The sequence below is a fragment of the Erigeron canadensis genome, chromosome 3 (genome assembly GCF_010389155.1).
Source record: "Erigeron canadensis isolate Cc75 chromosome 3, C_canadensis_v1, whole genome shotgun sequence".
NCBI classification, from domain to species: domain Eukaryota; kingdom Viridiplantae; phylum Streptophyta; class Magnoliopsida; order Asterales; family Asteraceae; genus Erigeron; species Erigeron canadensis.
This window is the reverse complement of record NC_057763.1, coordinates 31764027-31790742: the sequence shown is the minus strand read 5'-3', so window position 1 is coordinate 31790742 and position 26716 is coordinate 31764027. Positions and strand designations below refer to the sequence as shown.

The 26716-nt window shown below is 31.7% G+C and overlaps 3 protein-coding genes across 4 annotated transcripts; all 3 read left to right on the top strand.

Annotated features, from left to right (window-relative positions):
• The first annotated feature begins 1039 nt into the window (after positions 1-1039).
• LOC122593612 (protein transport protein SFT2-like) lies at positions 1040-3882 on the top strand. Its single transcript, XM_043766038.1, has 4 exons — positions 1040-1452; positions 2881-3148; positions 3311-3415; positions 3515-3882. Exons 1-4 carry the CDS (start codon positions 1241-1243, stop codon positions 3623-3625), a joined length of 696 nt encoding a protein of 231 aa, XP_043621973.1. The 5' UTR covers positions 1040-1240; the 3' UTR covers positions 3626-3882.
• An 11581-nt stretch (positions 3883-15463) lies between these two features.
• On the top strand, positions 15464-20032 carry LOC122593149 (zinc finger protein CONSTANS-LIKE 9-like). 2 transcript variants are annotated; one of them, XM_043765513.1, is made up of 5 exons: positions 15464-15665; positions 16547-17209; positions 18024-18227; positions 18679-18974; positions 19419-20032. In XM_043765513.1, the coding sequence occupies exons 2-5, from the start codon at positions 16631-16633 to the stop codon at positions 19546-19548; spliced, it is 1209 nt and encodes a 402-aa protein (XP_043621448.1). In that variant the 5' UTR covers positions 15464-15665; positions 16547-16630; the 3' UTR covers positions 19549-20032. The 2 variants fall into 2 exon arrangements, with proteins under 2 accessions (XP_043621448.1, XP_043621449.1); XM_043765514.1 differs by lacking the exon at positions 15464-15665 and adding an exon at positions 15685-15743.
• A 4048-nt stretch (positions 20033-24080) lies between these two features.
• LOC122593034 (probable E3 ubiquitin-protein ligase XERICO) lies at positions 24081-25985 on the top strand. The gene is made up of 3 exons (XM_043765376.1): positions 24081-24186; positions 24751-24818; positions 25352-25985. Exon 3 carries the CDS (start codon positions 25364-25366, stop codon positions 25805-25807), a length of 444 nt encoding a protein of 147 aa, XP_043621311.1. The 5' UTR covers positions 24081-24186; positions 24751-24818; positions 25352-25363; the 3' UTR covers positions 25808-25985.
• The last annotated feature ends 731 nt before the right edge of the window (positions 25986-26716 follow it).

Here is a 26716-nt window from a genome sequence, read left to right as displayed (position 1 = left end):
ATGACAATATGTGCATTAAATAGTTGTATAGTATAATTGTCTGATGCACATATTATTGTGTACGGTAAAATTGTGTTGTATAGGGATCACCTCCCTTAGAGTAAATATTATACTATCTTTTAAAGTCTTTGATTTGTAAAAAAAATTTTGGTAAAACCATTTTATTTTTATTGTATTTTTTTCAAAAGTATAAAACTAACAAAATCATTTCATAATTGATAAAAATTATATTAATAAAAATACAGTTAAAAAGTGAATTGATTCACATATTTCATATATACAAAACAATTTACAGTCAAAGTTAATAATATAATGTAACAAAAATTCAAACTAAGACAATTAAAACGGGATAATGAAGTATTTTTTTTCTACGTGTTTGTTACGCATTACATGTGATTAAAAATAAATGCACCTGTAATCCTTTTATTTATCATTTGTATTTGTTGTTTAATATATTAGATTTTGTCACGTGTTAACACACGGATTCCGTAAGATAAAATTATGTTGTGATTTTATCATATTTAACAAATAATTAGATAAAAAAAATACACATAAATAACTTTATAATGGCCCGATAGTTACTAATGTCTTCAAAAAAGTTATGAATACAAAATTGAATATATTTTTTTGTTGTAAACTATTAAGAATGTAGAGGATATAAAATACCAAATTTTAAGGACTTTTATGCAATTAGTATGAAAATATGATGAGATGGATAGGCTAGTTAACTTCCATTTAGTTAATTGAAAAATTAGGTGAGAGTGAAATCAGATGAAGTGAGATGTTAAATTTTACACCTTTATTTCGTGTTCGATTAACTTTTCAATCCCCACCCACCCTTTTTTTCCTTTTAAAAATACATGTCGAAAACGATACGGAGACTCATAACTCATGGAAAGACGGGAAGAAAAGATTGTGCAATCCGAGCTAGACTGGCACTTGACGGCTTGACCATTCCGAGCCAATACCGCACCATGTGTCAAACAAACGGATTCTTTTTATTTACTTGTGGTTGTTTATCTATGACTCTATGAGCATTCATGTTTGAACGGTTCGGTTCCTTTTACAATTTACAAGTTTGCAACTCGTAAAACAACCACCTTTTAATTTCACGTTCACCGTCGATCACCACGAATCTCCCCCACAAACCTCCCGCTACTAATTAAATAAACAACTTATACGAGTATTACTTTGACTATACACACATACAGAAAATAAAATTAAAAGGGAAGAAAAAAAAATGCATAAAACAGCGCAATCGTGGTTCAGCGGAGGTCCAAGCAGCCAAACAAACAGCGATCTATCGAAACAAACACCATCAGTTTTAGCTGATTGGAACGCTTATGCTGCTTCTTCACAGTCTGATCAGGATCTAGATTCTTCCGCTCTCGGTTTCGATATCGAATCCGCTGTTCGAACTGCTAATGATAAGGTTTCCGGCACTTTCAATGTGTAAGTCTCGGTATATCTATATACATACTGTTTCAAATTATAATTCTAATTGTGTTGTCTGTTTAGTTTCGTAGCTTAGTTGTTTCAGCGCGTTAATTATGTTAGATGCGTATGATATATCTATATATTTCTAATTGTCATCATTTCTAGGCTAAGTTATTGAATTTAAATATGATAAGTGATGTGGATATATGTATATTTGGAATGGATATGTTAATTTGTAGATTTATATTAGGAGGTGTTTATCGAAACCTAATTTCGGTGATTTAGGCTAACTGAACTGCATAATATAGCCTATAGACATATGTGATAAAGTAACTCTCAATGTTGTCGTCCACGGGTTTTGGTCCCAATACCCGTTCTACCAAAGGTAGAAAAGGATCTTCAGCCTTGCTAGGCATAGGATCGAAGTCATCGAACCCATAACCTCTGCCACTACAGGCAAAGGCTTTAACTACTGGTCCAACCCAGTTGGTTGATCACTGTTTGAAAGTATTTTCAACTTTAGTCCAAAATCAATTGCAAACTTAGAACGCTTCTATGTGTGTATATAACTTTCCAATATTGCTATCGTATGCATCGGATGATATTTTTGATGATATGACGTTTACATAAGGTGTCACGTGGCAAGTTTTGATGTCACTACCGGATGAGTACAGTAGCAATATTTGAAAGTTGGATATGTTATATGTATAATAGAATACATGGTAGGACGTATTTCCAAGCATTTAATTCTAAAACATTTTGTGAGTTTAGGATCACTTAAGATGGAAATTTGCGTAACTTGACTTAAAAAGGTGTATGCCACACGTTTAATAATCAAAAGGGGTAATGTTGTAAGAGTGCTTAGTTTAGTGATCTATTTTGGTAGCTATACATACTTGATAATGTTCAAGGGCTCCTCACTTGGTAATTTACTTTTTTGAAGTGGGCCTAATTTGTTGGACATGCAACTCTGTACCTGATTCTTCAGGATTAAAGTTGGAGCTAGAAAAATATTTACGAATCTGCTTGTATCTTGATATTGATAGTTTTTGGTGCAACTGGTTGAATGACTTTTTTAGTAGTGTGAACATGCTCATGTTAAAGGCCACTGCAACGTTTGTAACTCTGTATTTGGAAAACAAGGCCACAAGGATATCTGATCTGGTCTGTTTCACGTGTATTTGTTAGATAATTGCACATTTTGCTTAGTTAATCCGAACTTCAGGCATCTGCTTTTTGTTTATTGGTGTGTGTCGGGGTTGACATCTAAGAACTTATTAAGATAATCACGTGGCTTGCATAAGAGGCAAGTAGTAGATGACAAGATACATGTTTACTCATGCAGTAAGTTTATTGTCATGGTTCAAAGTTCCAGTAGGCTTTATGCCTTTTTTGCGTACTCTTGTATAGACGTTTTTATAAATAGTTCTTGATCTTGTACAGAGTTTCACAGGGTGTGAGGGGCATACCCGGGAATTTACAGTCTGCCACGAGCAATGTACCAAGCGGACAATCTTTTGTGACTTTTGGTGCACTTCTTGCTGTTGGGGTGTTCCTTGTCTTCATTGCGATCACTGTGTTTCTACCAGTTATGGTACTTGTGCCTCAGAAGTTTGCTATATGTTTCACTATTGGCTGTGCCCTCATAATCGCTTCATTTTTTGCTCTTAAAGGATATAGAACTCAGTTTGCTCATATGACATCTAAAGAGGTAATTTAACAATCTGCTGGTTTTCCCTGATTGAAGTGTCGTTTTACCTAACACTAAGATAAATGATAAAAGATTTACATCATTTACTGGGATGAACATAAAGTTGCTTATTGATTTTATGTTGAAAATTGACCTTACATGCTTATACATTGTCATTTTCAGAGACTCCCTATTACTTTGGGATTTATTGGCAGCATGGTCGGTACCATTTATGTATCAATGGTGCTTCACAGCTATGTTCTGTCCGTGTTCTTCTCTATATTACAGGTTCTAATTCCTAACCTTCATTGCGTATGTTTCATATATATTTTCTGTCGGATATCACATGATCAACTTGACTGTATTTCCCAATTTCAATTCCGTCAGGTCATCTCACTGTCATACTATGCAATTTCCTACTTTCCTGGAGGGTCTGCTGGTGTTAAAATCTTCACTTCTGCCATCACGTCTTCAATTCTGAGATGCTTTGGGAGGTGATCTTGGTTATTAGATGTCTAACTTCTACTCCGGTCAGATCTTACCCCATATCCTTTAAACGCCTCTACTAGACATTTGATATTATATGATATTTTCATTCTTTTGTGAATTTTATTTTTCTGTACCTTTTTCGGCGCACAGAATAGATGTTAACATTGGGGCAACTGTAGAGATACTTTCATAGTCTTGGACTGATACCTCGTTTCAGAATGATTATTTTATGTATCACCTCGTCATTTCCAGACATGGACACAACATATCGTAATTTTTGCTATCTTTCACGTTATTTTAAATATGTGATAAGTGATCATTGATCAATAAGCAAACAAAAGAAGAACGTACTTTGTTTTAACCTCATTTCTTCAACGTCTAGCTACTATTATTAAATGAAAAACAATACATAAGTAATCGTAGGAGATATCACATTCTAATACATGAAAATGTCACCATTGTAAATCAATTGTTATCTTTGAGCTCTATTGAAGAGTATGAAACTTAATTAGATATAAGAGTTTGCTAATTAAGATTAAATACTTAAATATATATATATATATATAGAACTAGTGAGGTTGTGACTTGTGAGTGAGAATAAGAGGTGGTCCGCTCCCTATTCCTACCCGATTGACCCTAAACAAGTCGATGTCGAGCAAGGGTGGAGCGGTGATGTCAGCAAAGCCAGACGCCATGTTGGCCATGGCTAACCCTGCCTTGAATCCATACCAAATGCTCTTAATATCTCTTAACATGTTTAAGAATCATTCGGTTAGAACCGACTTCCGAGTTCCATGTTGCATGAAAGAACATAAGAACTTTTTTTTGTCTCAAAACAATGAAATACTAGTATACCATATAAATTCCACCATCCATACTTGACGTGCAATCTTCTAGTTACTTGATTTGTTGTTCAATTTTTCAAATGTCTTGCTTTAAAAAGTTAAAACAACTAAAAATGTTTTAACATTTAGCAATTTTGATTGTTCAATATTTCAATGTCTATCCTCAAAAAAGTTAAAACGCATGCTATATATGACTGTTGCTCTCTCAATATCCTTAGTAGATGAATAATCTTTTTGATAAAATCCAACTTCTTTTGATGAATACTTTCAATACGTCGAATAGAGTAGACTCCTAAAAGTTAGTTTAGCCAAAAACAAAGACCCCACGATGTACAATCACTTTTTTTTTTTTTTTTTTTTTTAAGTCTTAAAGATCAACAGATCCGACCTAACCCAACCTGTTCAAGGTTATACAACGAGGCCGGTTCAAATTGACCATGTGCTAATCAACGGCGGGTTCAAAATAAATACTGTAGTCAATTATGTACATGTATTTACTGTTGGTCAATAGGCCTTCTTGGAAGCTTCTAGTGGTAGTGTAATCATATATCAACTTGAGGGGTAAATTTGGAAGGATCATAACCATTAGATTGAAATCAATGGTCAATGGTCAATATCTTTGCAACTTTACTCATCAAGTTGTGATAGCTTGAGGAAATCTCGACCCATATCTATATCTATACTTCTATACTCTTTTATAAAAGAAACTGTCCCTTCCCCCTCCTCAATTTTAAGAATTTGAAATGACATATTTACCCTTCATTTTAATACATCTTTATTTTCATTTTATAGAATGACTAAAATGCGTTTAAAAAAATTCTACCTCTATATTTCCCTCACGCAGAAACACATAGCAAAAGTCCTAACTCAAAATTCGTCTCCCCCCTCCCCTCTTTCATATCCCACAGTAACAATTCATCACTTCTCCGAGCACAATAAAATTACTTTTACATTAATAACCACATCATCATCGTCACCGTTACCGTCGCTGCATTGCGTAAGCACCAATCTAATATTTATATAAATAGATGAGTTTCCAGCCAATTTTGTAAGCTAAGTGTTTAGTTGGTAAACAAACACCTTTGTGTTTTGTAGTGTGCTAGTTTTATACTCAACTTGACCTAATAAGCTTTTTGCATTGTCATGAGAATAAAATGAATCTTAATTGGACTACTTCATGGGGATAAGATTCACATGAAGATCTATTGGATAACCTTTTAAGAATTCTTCATGTCTTTTCCTAACTTTTTTTGTGGTTTAGTGGGAATAAATGATGGATGAGTGGTGAGCTGTTAGTTACATGATATTTCAAAAATATGGTTGTATATATTTTATCATGGGTTATAAGTTTTTTTTTAAAAGCTATCTTTCTTTCTTACATATAAAGCAAACCCCTTGGTTGCTTAGTATAAAGACAACCATCAAAGATTTTAATAATTTCTATCCTCTTCATATTTTAATAATAGTTTCAATTCCACAATCAACATCAATAATAAAAATAGGGCCATTAACGTGCTCAAATAGTTTTTGACGTTCTTGTCTCGTGAAAAGAGTTGAAGAATTTTTTCATTCCAAAATCAACATAATTAATAGTGACAACTGTTATTTCATTACCGAATGGTAAGAATTTTTTAATTTTGAAAACAACTCAAGATTCAATATTTGACATTGATGTTTTTAAGAAATTATTGTAGTACATATTTTAAGAATATAAAAATAAATTATTGTAGTACGTTAACGTGCTCGAATAGTTTTAGACGTTCTTGTCTCGTGAAAAAAATTGAAGATTTCGTCATTCCAAAATCAACATAATTAAAAGTAACAACTGTTAACTCGTTACCGAATGGTAAGGGTTTTTGTCTTTTGAAAAGAACTCAATATTCGATCTTTGACATTAATATTTTTAAGAAATTATTGTAGTACCTTCGCTTCACCCTATGAGTTCAGGGTGGAATTTAGAAGTAAAAGTATTAGAAATAAATTAGTAGCTGTTCAAAAAATATATAAATAAAATAAAGGACAACGCATTAATGCATTTAAGTATTTTATTAGAGTCAGTCATTGCTTTAATAGCGAAGTGGATATCCCCGTCTTGCAATGAAGTTTGGCCTTGGAAAACCAAGGTTCGAATCCGAGCAAACAAGTTTTTCCCAATTTAGGGTCGTGCCTTCTGTATCAGCTAAATTGGTGTGGTTTTCCCTTCCATGTGGTTCTCTGACTTCGTGGATCGATCGCTAGTGACTATCTGTCGAATTGGATGTAACGGCTAGCCATCCCGTGACACGAACACTAAAAAAACTTTTATTAGGGTCATCACAAAAATATATATTTTATCACTATCAAAGTATCAACTTTGGTTTATCTTTGTTCTAAATTCTAAATCATTTGTTTTCTATTGTTTTTCCCAAAGTAAGTCTGTAACTCTAACAGAATAATATAAAAAGTATAATTTTTATTGTAATAATTAGGATTGTATTTAACATTTTACATGGAGTAATAATTAATACACTTCTATCATGACATCCTATATGTTTATGTAATCTTGTGGACTTAACGACTTGTTACAACTTCGAAATCCTAATAATTTTTAAATTGATTAAACCACAAAGTTGAATTAAATAAACTAAAAAACCTCATGAAAATGTTTAGAATATAAATAATCAACTGATCAGCCAATTCTCTATTGGGGAATTTTGCAAATAACGAATAGATAACCGGTATAAACAATATTTGAAGGCACGTAATTGCTTTCATATTGAATCAATTTGGCGGTTCACTCAAACTATTCAATCGGATACAATCAAAGATTAAGAATTTTCTGTGTGTATATATTTGAGAGAAAAGAACCAAAAAAAGAAGAAGAATGATCAGAAATAATCTTACGGGATGCATATATTGTTAGGCCCATAAACTGTCTAATCGACAGTTAATTATGCAAGTTTCACAAGCTGACAAAATCAGCCCTTTTACTTTTGAAAATTAAATTTTCGGAGGGATTTTCACTATAGCAATATGTTGGAAATAAAAAAATTCCGAGCCTTGGATCCCGCTCCCAGGGGGCTGCCCCCGGACCTCCATACCTTAGGAGGGTCATAATAAATTCAAATAAGCGTACAATCCGCACCTCTAATCCTATATGATGTATTATTATTACATTATCGATAAAATAAGTTAATATAATTATACTAAAATATCTAACATTCTCAAATAAAAAGCAGATTCGCACGAGTTGCATGGAAAGAAATCGCTAATTGCCGACTAACCATTGGTGTTCTTAACGATCACACTTTTAGCTATGTAAAGGATTAAAGTTACATAAGAAAACATCTTGAAGGCCCACATGCTTCTTCGATATCGTTAAGTAAAGTTATATTTATCATAGTTTCACCAATGGTTTTCTAAACGTGTGGCTATGATATCTGCATTGGTTTTAGACTTTTAGTTTTTAAATTAAGTTCAATGGGGTCATTCTAAAAATCCTGAATGGATTGATATCAAATTTTAATCCTCTAAAATCAAAATTTTTAAAAGTTTGTAATGTTAAACTAACTAGATTATATCCCATGTAATACGCGGATAAATATATATAATTATTAAAATATTAATGTTTCATGATATTTTATATTGACAAATTACAAATAAATAAATTTGAAAAACAATAATGCTATATTTGTTTACATACGATTAAATGAGTTAAAATATATGTAAAAAAAAGTTGCATGATATAAATATAAAAAATGAAAACATAGATTCTAATGATCAATTTTTCACATACCTGATCTTCATATTATATTTGTATCATTTTATTAATTTAACAGCCAATGGGTTGGAAGCCCCACTGGTAAGGTCTTAGACCTTGAGGAAATCCACCAGTATTTGAATCTCACTTCTTACATTTGTAAGAGTGAATTACTCCGTATTAGAGAAGGTTTTTGAGAGTCCTAGATTTTATCACACACAAACGCGGTTCGAGCTTCACACACTGTCCAATTGGATGTCACTATGTTTGTATCAAATGCTAACTACGAACCACCAGCTACTAACTTGTTAGAAAAAATATTGATTTAACAATATAAATAAAAGATGTAGAAAAACGGTAATGTTGTCATTTTTATATTATATTTATATCATTTTGTAGACACCATATACATATCAATATAATCGTTTATTTAAATATCATAAAATATTAACGACATAAACTTAAATACTTATAACTATAACTAATATTATTACGTTATATGATAACGACGTATATAAAGTCATAATTTGACAATTAAAAAAAATCAAAAAACTTATTTTAAAAATTAATAGAAGTTAAGAATTATTAAATTAATTACTTTCTATAATTATAAGATGTAGGAAATTACTTTCCATAATCAGAAACCATATTTAAATTTATTAAATCAAAATTAAGTTAAAAAAAGTTATAAAAGGTATGTGACATCAGCATTTAATTAAATGGTTCTAATTAAGAGTTGAGATTTATATAAGGATCAAAACTTCTCTATTTTGGAATTAAGGTTTATCTTTTATATATATATTAGATTATATTCCCGCATAATACGCGAGATAAGTATATGAAATTTAATAAAAATATAATTACTAATTTAATAGTTAAACATAATACATGCTTTAATAAAATAATATATTTCATAACTTTTAAATTTAACTATTATTTTTAAAAGTTACCTTTAGGCATAACAAATATTTATTGAATATTGGATAACAAAAGGTATTTAATTTTGTTATTTTGTGCAGGTATTATGTTAGTATTATCTCATTGATATTTGTGTATATATAAATTTAGTAAATTTATTGTGTTTGTTAGTTATGATCCACTTACAATTTATAGGTAATAAAAAGATTAAAATCAACGAAGAATTTAAAGTTAGTAAGTAAAATTCAAACATTGATGGATTTCCACAAGGTCTAAAACCTTACGAATAAGTCACCTCATTCATGTAATACATTATGTTTTTACAAATTACTTTTTAAAATCTTTTAAGTTTTTAACAGTACAATTTTGATGGTCCATATATCTTATATTCATGTTCTTAAAATTATAAAACTTTAAAACATAAGTCATATCTATCAATAAACTTAAACAATATTGACATATTTTTGAAACGGCACGTGCCGTAATCCTTAATCGATACGTGTCCTTTTAATTTATTAATTTTTTTACTAAATTAGTTTTTTTAGTTCTATACAGATTCAATTTCCTTATTAGACTTAGAATTAAACTGTAACTTTTGTCTTATATATACAAAATACATTATAACCTTATTTAAATCATCGAATTCTCATTAATAAAATTGTTTTATTTCTCTTTCTCAATTTTTCAACTCCTATTACTTATATTATTTATAATAAGTTATTAAGAATAATATTTCAAAATTTTGAGTTTACAATCCGAAATCACAAAGTTATTTTTCATCATTCATTATGCTTACAAGGTCCGATTTTGATGTGATTGTAAAATTTAAGGTAAATCCAACACTCTAACTAAACATATATTATATTTATCATTACTGTTTATTACGAACAATAGTACCCGCGCAATGTGGCGGTAAGATGGTGGGGTGATAGGTCATAGGAGTTGATAGCCAAATGACTTAGCTGTACGGGCTCCGTACCCGGATTTAAAATTTCGTCGAAAGTATATCGAATGACATCTTTAATGAAAGAACATGAAATTTTAAGAACACTCATACAGTTTTTATAATTTATCGATATACGATTTTTGAGATAAAAGATTTTGAATTAATTAGATGAATAAAATGATTTATAGATGAGAGAGAAAAAAGTGAGTGGTTGAGATTTGAGCAAATAAAAAAAATGAGTGGTTGAGATTTATGGGCATTATCAGTATATTAGGTAGAGATGTTTAAATTAGTGAATAAAAAAAGAAGGTAATTTAGGTAAGTTTAAATCATCTTTTGAGATTTTAAAAAAGGGCAAAATGCTTTATAAGATAGTATAGATAATTTAGCTTCAATCATTAGTTTACTTTAACCAAAACTTATTTCATACTCACGAATCATGTATGTCACATGTTCGATTTTTTTTGTGATAAAATCTATATAGCTATCATATATCGTACGGATATTTGGACTACTTTATAATAAAATAATTAGATATTCGTGTTTGTGTAATATTAAAAAATGTATAAGTTGATTTTGTTGAATATAATGTTATAACAATGATAAGTTTTCATGACATGGATTTCTTAAAATTCAACAAATTTTTTTTTTTTCAAAATACCTTTACTTAAACATAAAACTCTTATATACTCTCTTGTCCTCATATCAAGTTACACTTTTAAGCGAAAAATAATTAATTAATTTTTTATTTGTGCAAGTACAAGTACGATTTTCCTTCATAAAGTAATTAATTAAAGTAAATGAGTATAAATTATCAAATATTTAACTTGAATACTTTCAATATTAAGATCGATACTTTATATTCTTCTTATTATATTATTTGTATTTATGGTCAAATGATAAAGGAAGGAAACTTGTTGTACGTCTCTACATATATTTTTATATTTATATCTATCTACTGTTTATGATATAATTTTAAGGGTTTTTTTTATCTAATCATATAAAGTGAAAATATTAATATCGTCATTCGAAAAAAATAAAATAATTAAATTTGATCTAACGGTTATAAATCAAAGATGGATTTCATCTAAAGGTTCTTATTTGTTTAAAAATGAATTTAATACCTTGTTATATATATATTGGTAGATTTAAAGATTAGTAAAACTTTAAACATGACTAAAAATTTAACAGAAACAAGGTCATTCTAAAATCTTAAGTGGGTTTATAGCAGATTTTAATTAAACTAAAGTCAAAATCCTTAGAAGTTTACAAAGATACACTAATTAGTAAAACTTTAAATATGATTAAATGTTTACCCAAAAAAGAGATTTTGGGTGTAAACTTAGAGTTGTGATTATTTAAAAACTAAAATTTTCATGAAACTTGAAAACTGGAAAAAACATATTGTGATCTGAATTTAACACAATGTGTTTTTAATATGTTTTTAGAAAACACATTGTTGTAAGTTCTATCACAGTGTATTTGAACAATTTTATGATATTCATACGCTATCAAAAACACACTATGATTTGAAACTTAACATAATGTGTTTTTAGATTACACAATAAAAATGTTGTGTTTTTATAAAACATAATTAAAACACATTTTGTTAAATTCAGATCACAGTATGTTTTGGCAGTTTTTTAGTTTTCACAAAAAATTAGTTTTTAAATGAACATTTCACTGTAAACTTAATAGGGGTCATTTTAAAAACCAGAGTGGGTTGATTAGTTTTTTTTTTTTTTTCTTTTTATCATATAGAGTTTTTGAATAATCTACATTAGGCATAAGTACAGATCAAAACGTGGACCGATCCATGTAAACCCGAAACCTGATAGTTTAACAAAATTGAACCTGAACCGACCTGTTATTTTACCGGACGGGTCGGTTCTGGACGGGTTCAACATTCGGATTTAAGGGTCATTTGTTTATCACATGTCAAAACCTGACATTGCAACAAATCGAATCTGTGACCGGCCCGTTACCTTATCGGGAGGGGCGGGTCTTAGGTAAACATGGGTCGGCTCTCGAGTTGTTGGGATACATGCTTATCCCTAATCTACATATTATGTAGGTTGATAAACTAATACTGCAAATAAGGATTTCTTAAGATATGCTTACAAGACACATATTTAGACATATTAATAAAAAAGGTTTTGCTAAATACAATATTTAGGACTGCGTTAAGTTGCATCAAATAGTTGTACAATAATCATAAAATTTAGGGGTGGACTTTTGATTTCAAAGGTACAAATTTTTTTATGCACGTTGAATGCAGTCCCGAAGGCTACATTTAACGTTTCCCTTAACAAAATCAATGTTTCTTAAAATATAAAAATCTATATCTTTAAATGACTAGAAGGGTGTCCGTGCATTGCAACGACAATGTTTATATCGCGTGAGATGCCGTAATGGTAATACAAGTTGCTTAGGTTACTTTCATGAGGTGCGTCGATGAGACATTTATTTGTGGTTATCATTCTAAATATAAGTCGTAGATTAGATACAAAAAATAAATAAATAAGGTGCAAAAATTAACCCTTTTAAATATATATGTTAGGGTTATTTAGGGGTAGTTTAAGGATATTGAAAAAATTGCTAAATTTCCTAAAATAAAGAGGTTAATTTGTTATATAAGAGATTATAGATATAGATAAGTTTTATGTTTCATTAAAGCTTATTAGATGTATTTATTTGTATCTATTGAAAATTTTAGTTGCTATGTAAGACCATTCGTAAAGCCTAGGTGAAATCCTTAGGTGAAATGACTAAGCAAGAAGGTGAATGGTTGTGGATGATAGGTGAAAGCATAGGGTGAAAGAGGTAACATAAACTCTTCACCTAAGGTGAAAAGGAGAGTATGAGTCCATTTCTTTTGTATATTAGATATTTTATTTTGATTGGATGTTTTGTATAGTTTTGTGTGGTATTAATTTTAAAGGTGAATGGTTAAAGGGAAAAAAAGAAAGTGAAGGTAATGAGAAGTTGATGTTGATATGGTAGAAAAAAGTATAGGTGAAAAGGTGAATGGTTGAGGATGTTCTTATGAGTTATGAGTGAATAGTACATGTTAGAAAATTAAAATAGAAGTTCTTTAATTTAATTTCGGTTTTGCTAATCTTATTTCACAAACAAATACTGTGATTGAATAAAATACTAGTAATACAGTACTCAGTATATGTGGACCCCATGTAGTACTGTGATCGAATAATCTAAAAAAGGGAACTTTACAAGATGGTGGGTCCATAAAGCAACAGAAAAAAAAAGAGTAATTTAATCTTATTTATTAAAATCAAAATATAAGTAGAAAGTGAAAATATTCACACGATGGATAAGATTAGTATATTTTAGCAGATAGATTTATAGCACTGAGACAAAAAGTGTTTTATTATATCAGTAGCCCTCCTACATTATGCGAGTGTATTTTCTGGTCCTTCTATCTCAAAATGTCGATTTGTAGTTCTTCACAGTTTTTGAAGTTCTATGTATAAAATTCCACATTTAATTGTTTTGCCATTGTAAAAGTATAAATACTGTATACCATTATAAGCCCCTTAGGCGCCTTAGCATTTATACTAGTGGTATGAGTAAAAAGGTATTCTATTTTTGCTACGCATGATATAAGAAAATTTTGAAAACATAAATATTTGTAAACAAAGCTCACTTTTAGAATCCATATGATGAAATTAACTAACATTTGAACCAGCTCTTTAAACATAAAATTACACTTTGCTTATTCTAATAAGAAAAAAACCCCCATAAAATTACACTTAAAATTTGTTTTGTATAAAAAAGAGTTGATGATTGTGTCGAGACTTGCTGATGGTTCATTTTGGGTATAAAGTAGGGGGAAATTACTTTTACGCCACCCGTTGTTTTTTTTATGGGAAATGATATTTAGTACCATCCTTTTTAATCAATCTACCATTAAGTATAGTATATATAACAGACTGCACAAGTCAGTAATGCAGTGTTGTGGTAAAAACATTAAAAGGTTTGATACCATTATCACTTCCCATTTTTCTATGGGTGTTGGTGTTATGCCTTAAATGAGAATTTATGTGGGATTTATTTATGACGACTCTTGTACATATGGAGAATGTGACTTTTTTGACATCCCTTACCTCTCATTTCAGTAACAAAAGTTAGCCCTAAGAGGTGGTCACTCCAACGTCATACATGTCAGTATATGTCCTCACGTGGTGTGGGAGGGAGATGGTCGCGAGGTCTAATGAGCCTATAGGAAAGAGGCTCTGGTGTAGGCAATGTATCCTACAACTAATTGGTACATTATCATAAGCTGATATGTAAGCATTTAGTAAATTTAGTTCAATTTCGTATGTTGCTTGAAATTTTAGATTAACTTTAACATCTTGCATTTTCATAATAGCCATTGTGATCTATTATGTTTTAGATTATTATTATTTTTTAATTTTACGCATTTTAAATATAGATTAGTTTCATCATATTATTAGGTGTATTGTTACATATGTTCTCGTTATGTTAAATTTGACTTTGTTTATTTTCATTAACAAATTATAATTCTTATATTATCCGATAATTTTAAACTACTAAACCATCTCGTGTTAAGATTTGAACTTGGTCTTAACTTCAAGAGACAAGAACCCCAATCAACTGGGCTAATCCCACATTGACACCTTGTTTGCCTACTTCATCCGTTGTTTATAAGTTAATAAAACACATTTATTAACATAGTTTAGAAAAAAGAAAGAAAATGTGATTTCATCGTATATTCTGTACTCTATATTAGAATTTAAAATCCTGATTACTCTTAAAGGTAAGCATTTACCATCCATATTTTTAGAAATTGTAAGTTGTTGACTGAGACTAGAGCTTTGATAAGCAATTGGATCAATCTCAACATCCCCTTGATGACTCCTAAAGGTATTATAGTATGGCTTGATGGACCTCAGCTTTCAAAAAAGACTCTAAAAGTTTTGGAGACAATTTTTTTCATATGATAATGACATGTTTGGAAAACTAGAAAGAAGTTTATTCATAATAATGTTCATATTTCTATCAACGATTTGTTAAGCTTAATCGTGTCGACCTCTTAGCTCTGGATTACTAACTGGGATAAGAAAATGAAGACTAAATGAAGTGAGGGTATCGCTTTTTTGTGTTTGATAGGCTTGAGCTTATTTGGGTGGTGCGTTTGTGTTTGATAGTCAATAGTCATTTTAGATTTTAAAAGATGATGGACTAAACCTAAGTACTCTTTTATGAACGAGGACTAAAAGTTACTATTGACTCAACATTTGGGAAAAGAGCCTAAATTTTCCAATATTGTGAAAATGACAAGGGCCCACTTTCCTGCCCCATCTAGAGCTCTCTTTTCTCTCTCTTTTTGCACTTTTTGCCAATTTTTTATATTTTATGAAATTTTGTGTTGTCAGATAATTAACTTACTTGCTCAGCTACAAACAGTAAACAAAAACCAGAATCAACACCTACCTCACAACACACACCCACAGAAAATAAACACCAAAAAGGTTAAATCTTTTTTAAGGGTTTTACAAATCTTGCAACAACAAAACACACATATGAAATCCTGCAGTCAATCTGAGTTCAAGAAACTTGGTAAAGCTTTCTGGGTTTTGTTTGTTTTTTCTTTCTAAAAGTGGGTTTCTATGGATTCAGTCTAGTTTTTCTTGATCTGTAAGTTATGGGTCTGATTCAATAGTTTGTTAATATTACTAAAAATCGAATATGCTTTAAAAATCTCAACTTTTTTTTTTTTTGTGAATTTCTGCTAGTTTTCTGTTTTGGATGATAATTGTGTTGATCTTTGTTGTTACATGGCTAAAAGTTTATGTTTTGATACAATTATTTCATATTTGATCTGTGTTGTTTGCTTTTTGTTTGACTTTTTCAATCTTTATTGGTTTTCTTATATAATGTTCACACTAGGTTTGAATCTCAATTGGTAACATGGAGAAGGAAAACCTCAATCCGCTTATATATATATCATGTTCACACTTTTTGTTTATACTTATTTTGTATTTATGAAGCTTTTTGTTGTCACTGGTTATTAGTTTTGCATCAAAACTTTCTATGATTAAAAATATATATATATAGCAATATAGATATGTATTTGTTGTAAGCACTATTGTATGTACAAGTGTACTAAAATATGGATTTCTTGTGAAGTCTTTCCCTTTTTGCTGGGATTTTAGATGCTACAAAACGCTTTTCGGTTTAGCTTTAATTACCTTGTCGTCATCTTTAACATTATATAGATGAAGATTCCGACTATGTTAAAATATTGTGCTTTAGAATCTTTACTGGAAGATTATTACTATATTCGACTTGTGTTGATAGATTGTTCTTGATTTGACCCCTTTTCGATAATGTAGAACATATTCTGAATCAATAAAGTGTGTGCTTTTTGGGTCAAAAAGAATAAAGTTCTGTTTTTATGATTAAATTTCTCATTATCTTGTATTGATAATTCGACGCAGGTTGATTAGAAGTTTAGAACTTATTAAGCATTGAATTAGGAGGGGATTAAAATATTGAATATTGATAAGAGGTTTCCAGGAAAAATGGGTTACCAATGTGACCATTGTGGGGAGGCACGATCAATGGTCTACTGTCGATCAGATGCAGCCTACTTGTGTTTATCGTGTGATCGTGTTGTTCATTCTGCAAATGCGCTATCAAAACGCCATTCAAGAACACTTATATGTGATAAGTGCAATTCACAACCTGCGTTGGTTAGATGCATAGAGGAAAAAGTATCTCTATGTCAGAATTGTGATTGGGTTGGTCATAATGATTCAACCAATGGTTCAAGCACACACAGTCGGCAAACGTTAAATTGCTACTCAGGCTGCCCTTCAGCCGTAGAGCTTTCGTCTATTTGGTCGTTTATGTCAGAGTCACATTTCGTTAATGATTCTGCTTGTGAGCAAGAAATGGGCTCAATGAGCATCGCTGATAATAGCCAAGGTCCCTCTAGAAGTAATAATAGTAATCAAGATATACTTGTTACCGGTGAAGAGAACCGTTTGCAAAGTGGAAAGAACACACATGCTTTTACGGGTTCTTCAAGTGTTCATGCAGATAATAGCCCGCAAAATGTAGCTCAAGAAGTCGGACCGGTAAATTCATCTACATCCAAGGTATTGTATTGAAGTTATGTTAATGTATTCTGTGGAGTCCCGGTGCCATAAAATTGTTTGGTACAAGTCAAGCCTTGGGCTGACCTGAATCACTATTTGCTTAAACGTCTTTTACAATAAGTAGCGTTTAAAATTCGATTAAAAAATTGACTATTTTGAATAAATTAACTAATTTATCACAATGATTTAAAAAGTAATTATATTAAAATAGGGATAAATACCTCGGAATGTAACTAACTATGACCGAATGTATAGAGTAGGAACAAACTAATGTTTTGGACATTGTATGTTGACAACTTGGTAAAAATGTTCAAATCATGTAACCGACCAATCAAAAACTTGCACGCGGCAGCTCATATGGGTTTCCACGTATAACATGTTACATGATTTGGACAATTTACCAAGTTGTCAACATACATGTCCAAAACCATAGTTCATTCCTACTATATAATAGTTAGTTACATTCTGAGGTACTTATCCCATTAAACTAATCTTTGGGCGTTTTTCAATCCTTTCAAACTGTTAGAGATAAAACATAACCTAAATTGACCCATTCACAAGGAAATGGTTAGGTGCCACCTTAACAAGCTTAAGATAGTAGTTTTATCCTACAACATAATGGGTCTAGGATTTAGTGCTCAACAAGACTGATTATGGTTATAGTTTCCCAGTTCCTTATAATGAAAAGATTCCTTAGAGAAACAAGTAAGAAGTTGCTATAAAATTCTGATTCTGATTGCAAATCTATAAACCCATCAAACGTATTTCAGTCTTGTATATGTTAATGTAGTCTTTTTGTGCTGTTTAAATGTAGATATCACATTCAGGGACAAAAGAACTTGAACCATTTGTTGATAATGATGGATTCTATGTTGACTTTAATATGGATGAAGTTGACTTGAGCATTGAGAATTATGAAGAACTCTTTGGTGTAGGCCATAATGATCCAGAACATCTCTTCGCTAAAGATGGGATTGACAGTTTGTTTGGTGGCGCTGAATCTTCATATGCTGCCAAGGTATTTTGCCAACCCATTCATTAAGTTTTGTGTCAATATGATTAGATTGTATTCAATGCAGCAACCAAACATGTATTTTAATGCAAAAAAAATGGCTAATTCATTTATATTAAAAAAAAGTTTGATTATCTTTGAAATTAATATATATTGGTTATTATGATTGATACTCTGTATTTGTTTATAAAAATTCAAAAAACTTTTAAAAGTAATTATGGGGTAACCTGGCCTGACCAAAGACTACATTTTTGACCCGTTATCCAACCATCCTAACACAGTAACACATCCATTTTGTTATCTATATGCTCGGTTGATGCCTAAATGTCGTTTGTTGCCCTTAAGTTTACTGTCAATTCCCGTCAATATTTTCTTTTGCTATTAAAAAAATGTCATTTTGGCATATATATATATATATAGAGTATAATATATAAGTTACTTCTGTTCATGTCTTCAGGAGTCTTCAACTGGCCAGGCAAATCCAGCACAACCAACATGTAGTAACGCATCAGCTGACTCATTAGTGAGCTGCAAAACGGAACCAACCCGTTATGGAAGGCAACACTCAAATATATCTTTTTCAAGTCTCACTGGGGAGAGCAGTGCTGGTGAATATCAAGACTGTGGAGCTTCTTCGATGCTTCTTATGGGTGAGCCACCATGGTGCACTCCAGGCGTTGCTCCTAGCAATACACCTTCTGGCAGCAGAAGTGATGCTGTTCTTCGTTACAAGGAGAAAAAGAAGATGCGCAAGTGAGTCTCTTGTATTATCATTAGAGGGGCCCCATTATCAAAATATGTGTGAATAAATTATCAAAATATGTGTGAATAACCCAATCCAGGTTTCGATTAATCTATAATGGATCAAACAGGTAAAAAATGTTTAGCCTTGAAAGAAATTTAAGTGGGTCTAACGCATTATAAGTTGATAAAAGTGTATTTTAATACAAAATATCCTAGATCAAGAAAGTAAAAGGAAGATTGCTATTGAAATAATCTAATTTCTGTTACCCTACCCGCTCCACCCTTTCTTTTGCCACCTTTCCTACTCATTGTTAGCAGTATAAATGCAAAATTGTTAGCCGTATAAAGATTGCTATTGAAATAATCTAATTTCTGCAAAATTGTTAGCCGTATAAAGATTGCTATTGTTGGCTCTGATTCAAACCCTTAATCCACGGTATTTTGATTTGATAGGTTTGATAAGAGAGTAAGATATGCTACACGAAAGGCACGGGCTGATGTGAGAAAGCGTGTGAAAGGGCGGTTTGTGAAGGCTGGTGATGCTTATGATTATGACCCAATGAGTCAAACCAGAAGTTTCTAAGTTTCAGGAAGCTTTAAACAGTTCTTTAATTATATGAATAAGTAACCGGGTCCAATACCATGATTTATAAGAATCATCTCACTCCACATGCTCAATGCAGATTCAAAAACAGGATTTTTAGTGACATCACCAACCATCGGACTAAACAAGGTTTTGGTCTGTTTTTGTTTCTCAAACTGTAAATCTTTTTGTGAAAAGAGTATAGGTTGATTGTCACAGCCGCTTTGGGTTCCTGCAAGAAATATGAATCTTGAGCATTTGTCGGGGTGGTAGATGATGATTCTTGCTGTACACTTCGCATGTAATTATGTATGTATCTACATAAGCAAATTTGTGATAGAAAAAATTGTGATAAATGTTTTGTTTTGGTTGGTATGTTAAAAGTGAGAGGTGTAAATCACAGTTGAATTAGGATCTGAGTTAAACAAGTTTTTGTAGTATGTTCCTGTTGTAGGTTCATCATTGAATGGATTTTGTTGTTCTATGTTTGATCTGTTATCTGTTGAAGGCTTCTTTCAATCGATCAAGTATGTTGTGTAAATGTTAATCGAAACTTGATTATCGATAAAATCTGGATTCGACACCAATAGATCATTGATCAATCCTAGCGGGGTGGACAATAGCAGATGCTAAGAAGGCACCCGGGATCAAAGCTTGTTTCCACCAATCTACACCTTTTGAGAGAGAAATCTGAATTTCTTAGAGCAAAATGTTTTAGTTTTAGCTGGTCAAGTAATGGAACAGATAAATCAAATTTCGACATCTATATCTAGATGATAGCAAATGCATTATGTTCTATGTTAGGTTAAATGTCATCAGGTTCAAACTGATATGGTGATACCAGTCTCTTATTTTAAGAGACCAAAAAAACACATGCCTATTAGGGCTAGATTGTAGATTGATCCCCAAAAGTAGGTTTACAACTTCTTTGGATTTTACAAATGGATGGGTTGGCCGGAATACGTGAATCAACACATGTTAGAGTCCACGGGTATGGGTAAATAGGTTGGCTCGAGACCCATGAGAAGACCAATAGTTGTAGAAGTGGTAGCAGTGGTTGATGTTACTAAGATGTGAATTGGATGGTGTGTGTCCTGAATCTGAGCTTTGTGAATTGTCTCATTGGCAATTGTAAGGCCCATACGACTCAAAGCAAGAGATTAGGAAAGGTTCTCAACAATTGCATCTAATGACTTCAAATAATATTTCATATTTTTAATGGATTTGAGCCCTTGCTAGATAATATGACATGAACAAGGTTGATCAACTTTGGGACGGCCAGCAAAACAAATCCAGTTAGACACAGCAAGAGAGACGACACGACTACGCGAGTATGTATGTGTATGTAATATTTGTCCCACATGGTGCATGATATCTTACATGTTCAAATTCTTCCTCATACACATCTGTGTGGGAATATTTGAGCATGTAAAACGACAATCACAACAAGCAACACATAGATTACACCATTACGACCTCAGTAGTACGCTGTTAGGACATATCTGGAGGTACACTACTTAAAACCATACATACCACGTTAGTCATTTATAACATTTAAAGACTTGACGACACATAGATGATATAAATTACACCGTTCGACAACTGGAATAAAGAAATTGTGTATTTCAACTCATTATACAATACAGCTCATTAGACTATTCTTAACTCTTCACCTTATTCACCCACACTTTTTATTGCTACGTCAGTTTTACCTTCTCATCCTTTCACTTTTTTCCTTGCAACTCTTCACCATTCACTGACTTTTGTAAATGGTCTTAGGCCATCACGACCTCTCATTTTTTCACTTTTATGTGGACTGTGGAGTCACGTGTACGACATGGCATGTTCGGGCACATGAAAGTTTCACAGCGTTACATGTTAATGTCATATGCTTTTAGGCCCACTTATCTATTCATTGTATTTGGGCCTTTCTGCATCATATCATAATTGTGGTCAATTTTTGGGTCCTTCTGTTTGGAACTTTTTCTCTCCATGCATTTTAGAAAAGCATACATACATCAAAGTACTCGTAATATATTTATCGAATGGAAACAAAAAATCTATTTTATGAAATCACAATATCAAAATTTCCTTGCAATAATCACTATATGCACTTAAATTGTTTTAACAATTACTATAGTATGATTGATTAGATAAGAACTGCATTTAAATGACAACGAGTTAGCGTCTTAGCGATGTGCCAACCATGCCACATTCTCCCGAAATTCTCATTACCACATCCTCATTATATCATTTTTCCTCCCAGAACACACCCCTACTAACAATACAAACATTTTCTCTAATTAAATTCTCAAATATTTTATTATTTATTCACAATTCATGCACACTACGTCGCCTGAATCCATCTTCCCCCCGTTCTCCTCTAGAGGATGTGATTTCCATGATTTGGCTTGAACTTAGGCGGTGCCAAACGGCCAAGAACGCGCCCAAATTCTCACCGTTGGCACCACTGTGATCATTCGTATGAAGTATATAAATTCTTTTAGCTGGAATTTATGAAACTATCTCGATTTTCCTTTTGAGTTTGCTAATGTGCACCTGAAATTAATAATTGTTAACACACCCTCGAAAAGGACCTAGTTAAGGCTAAACTAGAAAATAACATTACATCCTATATATTTTGATCTAGAAACTAACGGTGGATCCAAAACTAGAAATAAACATATATATATATATATATATATATGGAATAGACAAAAGGTCAAGAGTCCATCCAAATTAAGTATATGAGGTTATCTCCAATGCTAAGGATGCCCTTAGGCGTTCTTGAGCTGCCACATCATATCCTTACAAATCCTTACATATCCTTATAAATCCTATAACTTTATCTCCAACCATACAAACATCCTTACATATCATTTAACTCCACTAAAAACAAAAAAGTTATAGGTAAGGGCACCTAAGGGCATCCATCAAAAAATTTTTAGTTTTGGACAAGTTTCAACCGCAAAGGATTTTCAAGGGCACCCAAGGGCGCCCCATTGAAGATAGTCTGAGAGATATAATAAAGGGCTTCTGGTGAGCCTAATGATTTCTATTAATAAAAATCACTAATTCATCACCACAGCTGACATAACAAAAAATAAGCTGGTTTTAAATTAAAACTTTTAATCATAAATGGGCGTCACAACAAACACATTTTTCACACCAAACCCACGACTCCACCATAAGGGTGGTGTGCAATGGTTAATGCTAGCTAGCCGCCGAGTGCGGTTGGCTCACAACACCAACACGAAAGAGTCATTATAGACTTTCCTAAAACCACATTCTCCTGATCATAAACAATTAAACATACCAATTAATGTAATTAGGCAATCTTAACTAATGCATCAACGTATCTCCTCCTTTCTTTTTCTCTTCGCAATAAATACACCAAAAGCACGTGTATTTTTATGTTTCTAGCTTCTGTCAACCATGTGATTTGCAGTAATGCATCAATATATGTCTTTATTTTTTTTCTGCTTGTAATAAATATATTCAAAGCATGTACCATTATGTCATATCTTCTTACTTAAACGGAGTATAATGGAAGGTAAGATGTAAATAGTCTTATCTTTACTCAAACGTAAAGAAACTGTTTACATAAAGACCTCCGGCCAACATGGAAAGAAAAGTAGAGAGTAAGAAGTAAGTAACTATTCCTGACGGCCGAATATTGCATGGCTACATTAAAAAGATGAAAATACATAAGACATATGGCATAACTCCCCTTTCAACATATCTAACAATTTAACACATCTAAAAAGTAATTTGAACATATTAACAGCAACATAAAAGCATAATAAGTCAAACATGTGAGATTGGTGCAATACTTAAGAGTGACATATGTAAAAACTCCTCTAATCCCCATCCTAGCAAGTTATAGGAGCAGATAAAAAAGTATCATGGATGATATACATACATATAAACAAATCATATAAACAAATCTTACGTAGAAGGTGTAAGGTCTAACGAGCCTAAATAAGATAAAAGATGCTACTCAACTTATATGACAAGGTAAGTGTGGCTCCGGAGAAATAAAACTATCTCTTAAAGGGTTACTTATCTAATAATCTTAATTCTTTATGTATCCTTTTATTAGTCATGTTCTTCGACAGTCAATGTTTTTTTACTTTAAAAAAACGTTAGATTCTTTTCCTTTTAATTTAGTCCTACTTCTTTTATGTCCTATTAAAAATTATACATTTTAGAGTACAAATTAATTTGTTTAGTGCAAAAATTATCACTTTTCATTATTATGAACATTGTATATTATATTATATTATATTATATATGATATATGATAATAAATTAATAGCAATATGTACTTATACAATTATACTACTTGAAACAAGATCATAACAAAAAGTTGCATTTTGCAATTTTTAAAGAAAAGAACAAAATAGATAGTGGTAGCAAAATTATTATTTTTGTTGTTGAAGATAATTTTGGTTTTGAGTTGTACTATTCAATTGAGTGTCATCATCATCAACCTATTAATATTAATTTTAATTAAATTAATTAATCTATAATCAATCAACAAATACCCCTTACCCCCCAGGTTCTTTCTTGTTGCCACACACCTTATTAAAATCCCATTCAAATTCAATAAAATTCCTTCCTTTCTCTGCTCCTCAAGTATGTCTTTTTCACCCTTTTACTTGTGTAGATCTCAGTTTATATATTTCAATTTGTTTATCAAGTTTATATTTTGAAGCTGAATCTGATGTGGGTTTTTGATTTTGGAAATGGGTTTTGCTTTATATGTTTCAAAACCAACAAATTATTTTGCTTTATTGTGATTTGATATATATTGATGATAATCAGATTCATCTGTTTAAGATCTTTGTTTCTATCTAGGCTGTAGATAATATGATATTGTGTGTAGGTATTTAGTTCATCATTATATTTATATTTTTAAGTAGTTAGAAAATATAGTAGAATTATTTCAGGAAATAGAGTAATAGAGGGCGGTAAAAAGAACTATAAAAAGGTGTAATCTTTTTGTTTATTATTGAATCAGACTAACAGTTGTTGTTTATTAAGAAGTAACTCAAGGTTTTGAAGTGAATTATGTTGCTAGTTTTACCGGTGAAGGGCTCTACGGGCTAGTAATTATTAGTAGATTTTTGTACACGAAAAACATTTGTTTATTGTATGGTACTAGTTCTGATTGTTGTATAATCTGTGGTAAATTTGCAGAGCAAATTGATTGAGAAGGAACTTGTTAACAATTATCTTCTCATTTTGAGACTCTTGTCTGGCAAAAGGTAATATGCACGAAACATATGTCATTTGGTGTTTGAATTCTACTTTCTATTTGCGAGTGCTGAAAATCAACAAACTATGCTTTACTAGGATTTCTTTTCGTTTTGGGATGGGCAGGGGGGTGTTAATGTTGAGCTGTTATTTACAAAGAGTCAATTATGGTTATGTTTCAAATGGATTAGGCGTGCAACATCAACTTGACTAATTTGGTACAATAGTGAAGTAAGATAACAGATAACTTTTATAAATCATAATCATATTTGAAACTCTGATTTACAAACAAAGATTTTGGAGAGAAATGTTTCAGAACAATCTAACCATACCCATTTCAACTCCTCTAAAAAAAGTTATTCAATTTGCTGTGCATTCTGTAGTTTCTACTTTTTGATACAGTTTGAATGTTTTAAGGTTGGTCAATAAGCATTTCCCAGTTCAAATTACCTTGCCTTATGAATATAATTAACGAAGGACACACATTTAAGAAACTGCTGGCTCAAAAATATCGACTTTTGATCTTTTTGTATCATTTATATAGATTTAAACCGACATGGGTCTTTCGCCATACTCAAACCCATCTGATGCTGGAGTACTATGTGTAATATTGGTCAACACAGCCATGTCTATATCAACCATGAAGGAAATTGTATGCTCATTCCTTCATGTGGTCGGTATTCGTGTAGCATCATCCGATCATGTCTTCACTGAATCATCTGAGCAACGAGGAACCCCTTCAGAAACTTATATGGAAGATTTCAGAAGTCACACTCCGTCTCTTCGTTACGTATCTCTGTGCCGTACCACCAAACAGGAATGCTCAGTTTGTTTAGTGGATTTTAAACCTGATGCTGAAATCAATCAACTTTCTTGTGGGCATGTATTCCATAAATCTTGCCTTGAAAAATGGCTAAAATGTTGGAATGTTACTTGTCCTCTATGTAGAAACCACATGATGATTCCTAAAGAAGTCGAAGAAAACACTTACCCAATGTGAAAGGTTCAATACAGTTAATGGTGTTGGTGTACAGGGGCAAACTTACCCTTTTTTGTAGATATCAAATGTGCAAGGGTTCCGGTGTTTTGTATACATCTGAGAAACTTAAAAACATTGATCTTTTTCTCGTTTGTTCGAGTTTTCTTTGAAGAAATATATCATTGTTTCTTCGTCTTCATCTAGTCTATTTATGCTACAATATTTAATGGAACCTCCATTGTGCACCACCCTAAACTGCATTCCTGGTTCTAATGCAAAGAAAGTGCTTTCGGCATTTGAGATATGTATTCTTACAGTTATGAGCTACAGTAATCGGTGTCTGTTCGTTCACTTAAAGAACACGAGTGTGAGTGTGTTTTTGTGTTCGTCTATGGAACCCAGTTGAATATCATTAAAGAAAAAGCTACAAATCATAATCAAACATGGTGTTCACCCATAAGTCCATAACTACCCTACCTTGAGATGTAGTTACTTGTCCTAACTGGAATCAAAATGGTGTTCAGTGTTCACCCATTATATAAAGCTATTTAACTTGACCCTTTAACGAAATTAATTACTCCATTTATTGTCATACTTGCCTGTAAGATATCGTTTAAATTGAAACTATCTTTTTTTTTTTGAAGACCAGAAAGAGTACATCACTTGTAAAAAACTCCTACATTGCAGTTGTTTTCTCTACCCCGTTTGTGCCTGTGTGGTTCTACCAATTTCTCCGCACTATAACCAAAGATAAAAGGTGCATCAGCACGACATTAAACTTATTTTACAAACATAATTGGACAGTTACTTACTTAAAGCTAGAGATTCCAAATTAAAACAATCAAAATCCAATTTCTTCATACTACAGTCATGAACTTTGCAAAATATAACAATTTTGCTTATATAAACGTATAGACTTGTTGACATGGA

What these genes read in the sequence shown, in the direction of transcription:
- LOC122593149 (XM_043765513.1), top strand. Translation starts at nt 16,631, where the DNA reads ATGGGTTACCAATGTGACCATTGTGGGGAGGCACGATCAATGGTCTAC. An exon ending in AATCTTCATATGCTGCCAAG is followed by an intron (nt 18,228 to 18,678) that starts GTATTTTGCCAA and finishes TCATGTCTTCAG; the next exon opens with GAGTCTTCAACTGGCCAGGC. An exon ending in GAGAAAAAGAAGATGCGCAA is followed by an intron (nt 18,975 to 19,418) that starts GTGAGTCTCTTG and finishes TTGATTTGATAG; the next exon opens with GTTTGATAAGAGAGTAAGAT.
- LOC122593034 (XM_043765376.1), top strand. Translation starts at nt 25,364, where the DNA reads ATGGGTCTTTCGCCATACTCAAACCCATCTGATGCTGGAGTACTATGT.
- LOC122593612 (XM_043766038.1), top strand. Translation starts at nt 1,241, where the DNA reads ATGCATAAAACAGCGCAATCGTGGTTCAGCGGAGGTCCAAGCAGCCAA. An exon ending in GTTTCCGGCACTTTCAATGT is followed by an intron (nt 1,453 to 2,880) that starts GTAAGTCTCGGT and finishes GATCTTGTACAG; the next exon opens with AGTTTCACAGGGTGTGAGGG. An exon ending in TGTTCTTCTCTATATTACAG is followed by an intron (nt 3,416 to 3,514) that starts GTTCTAATTCCT and finishes CAATTCCGTCAG; the next exon opens with GTCATCTCACTGTCATACTA.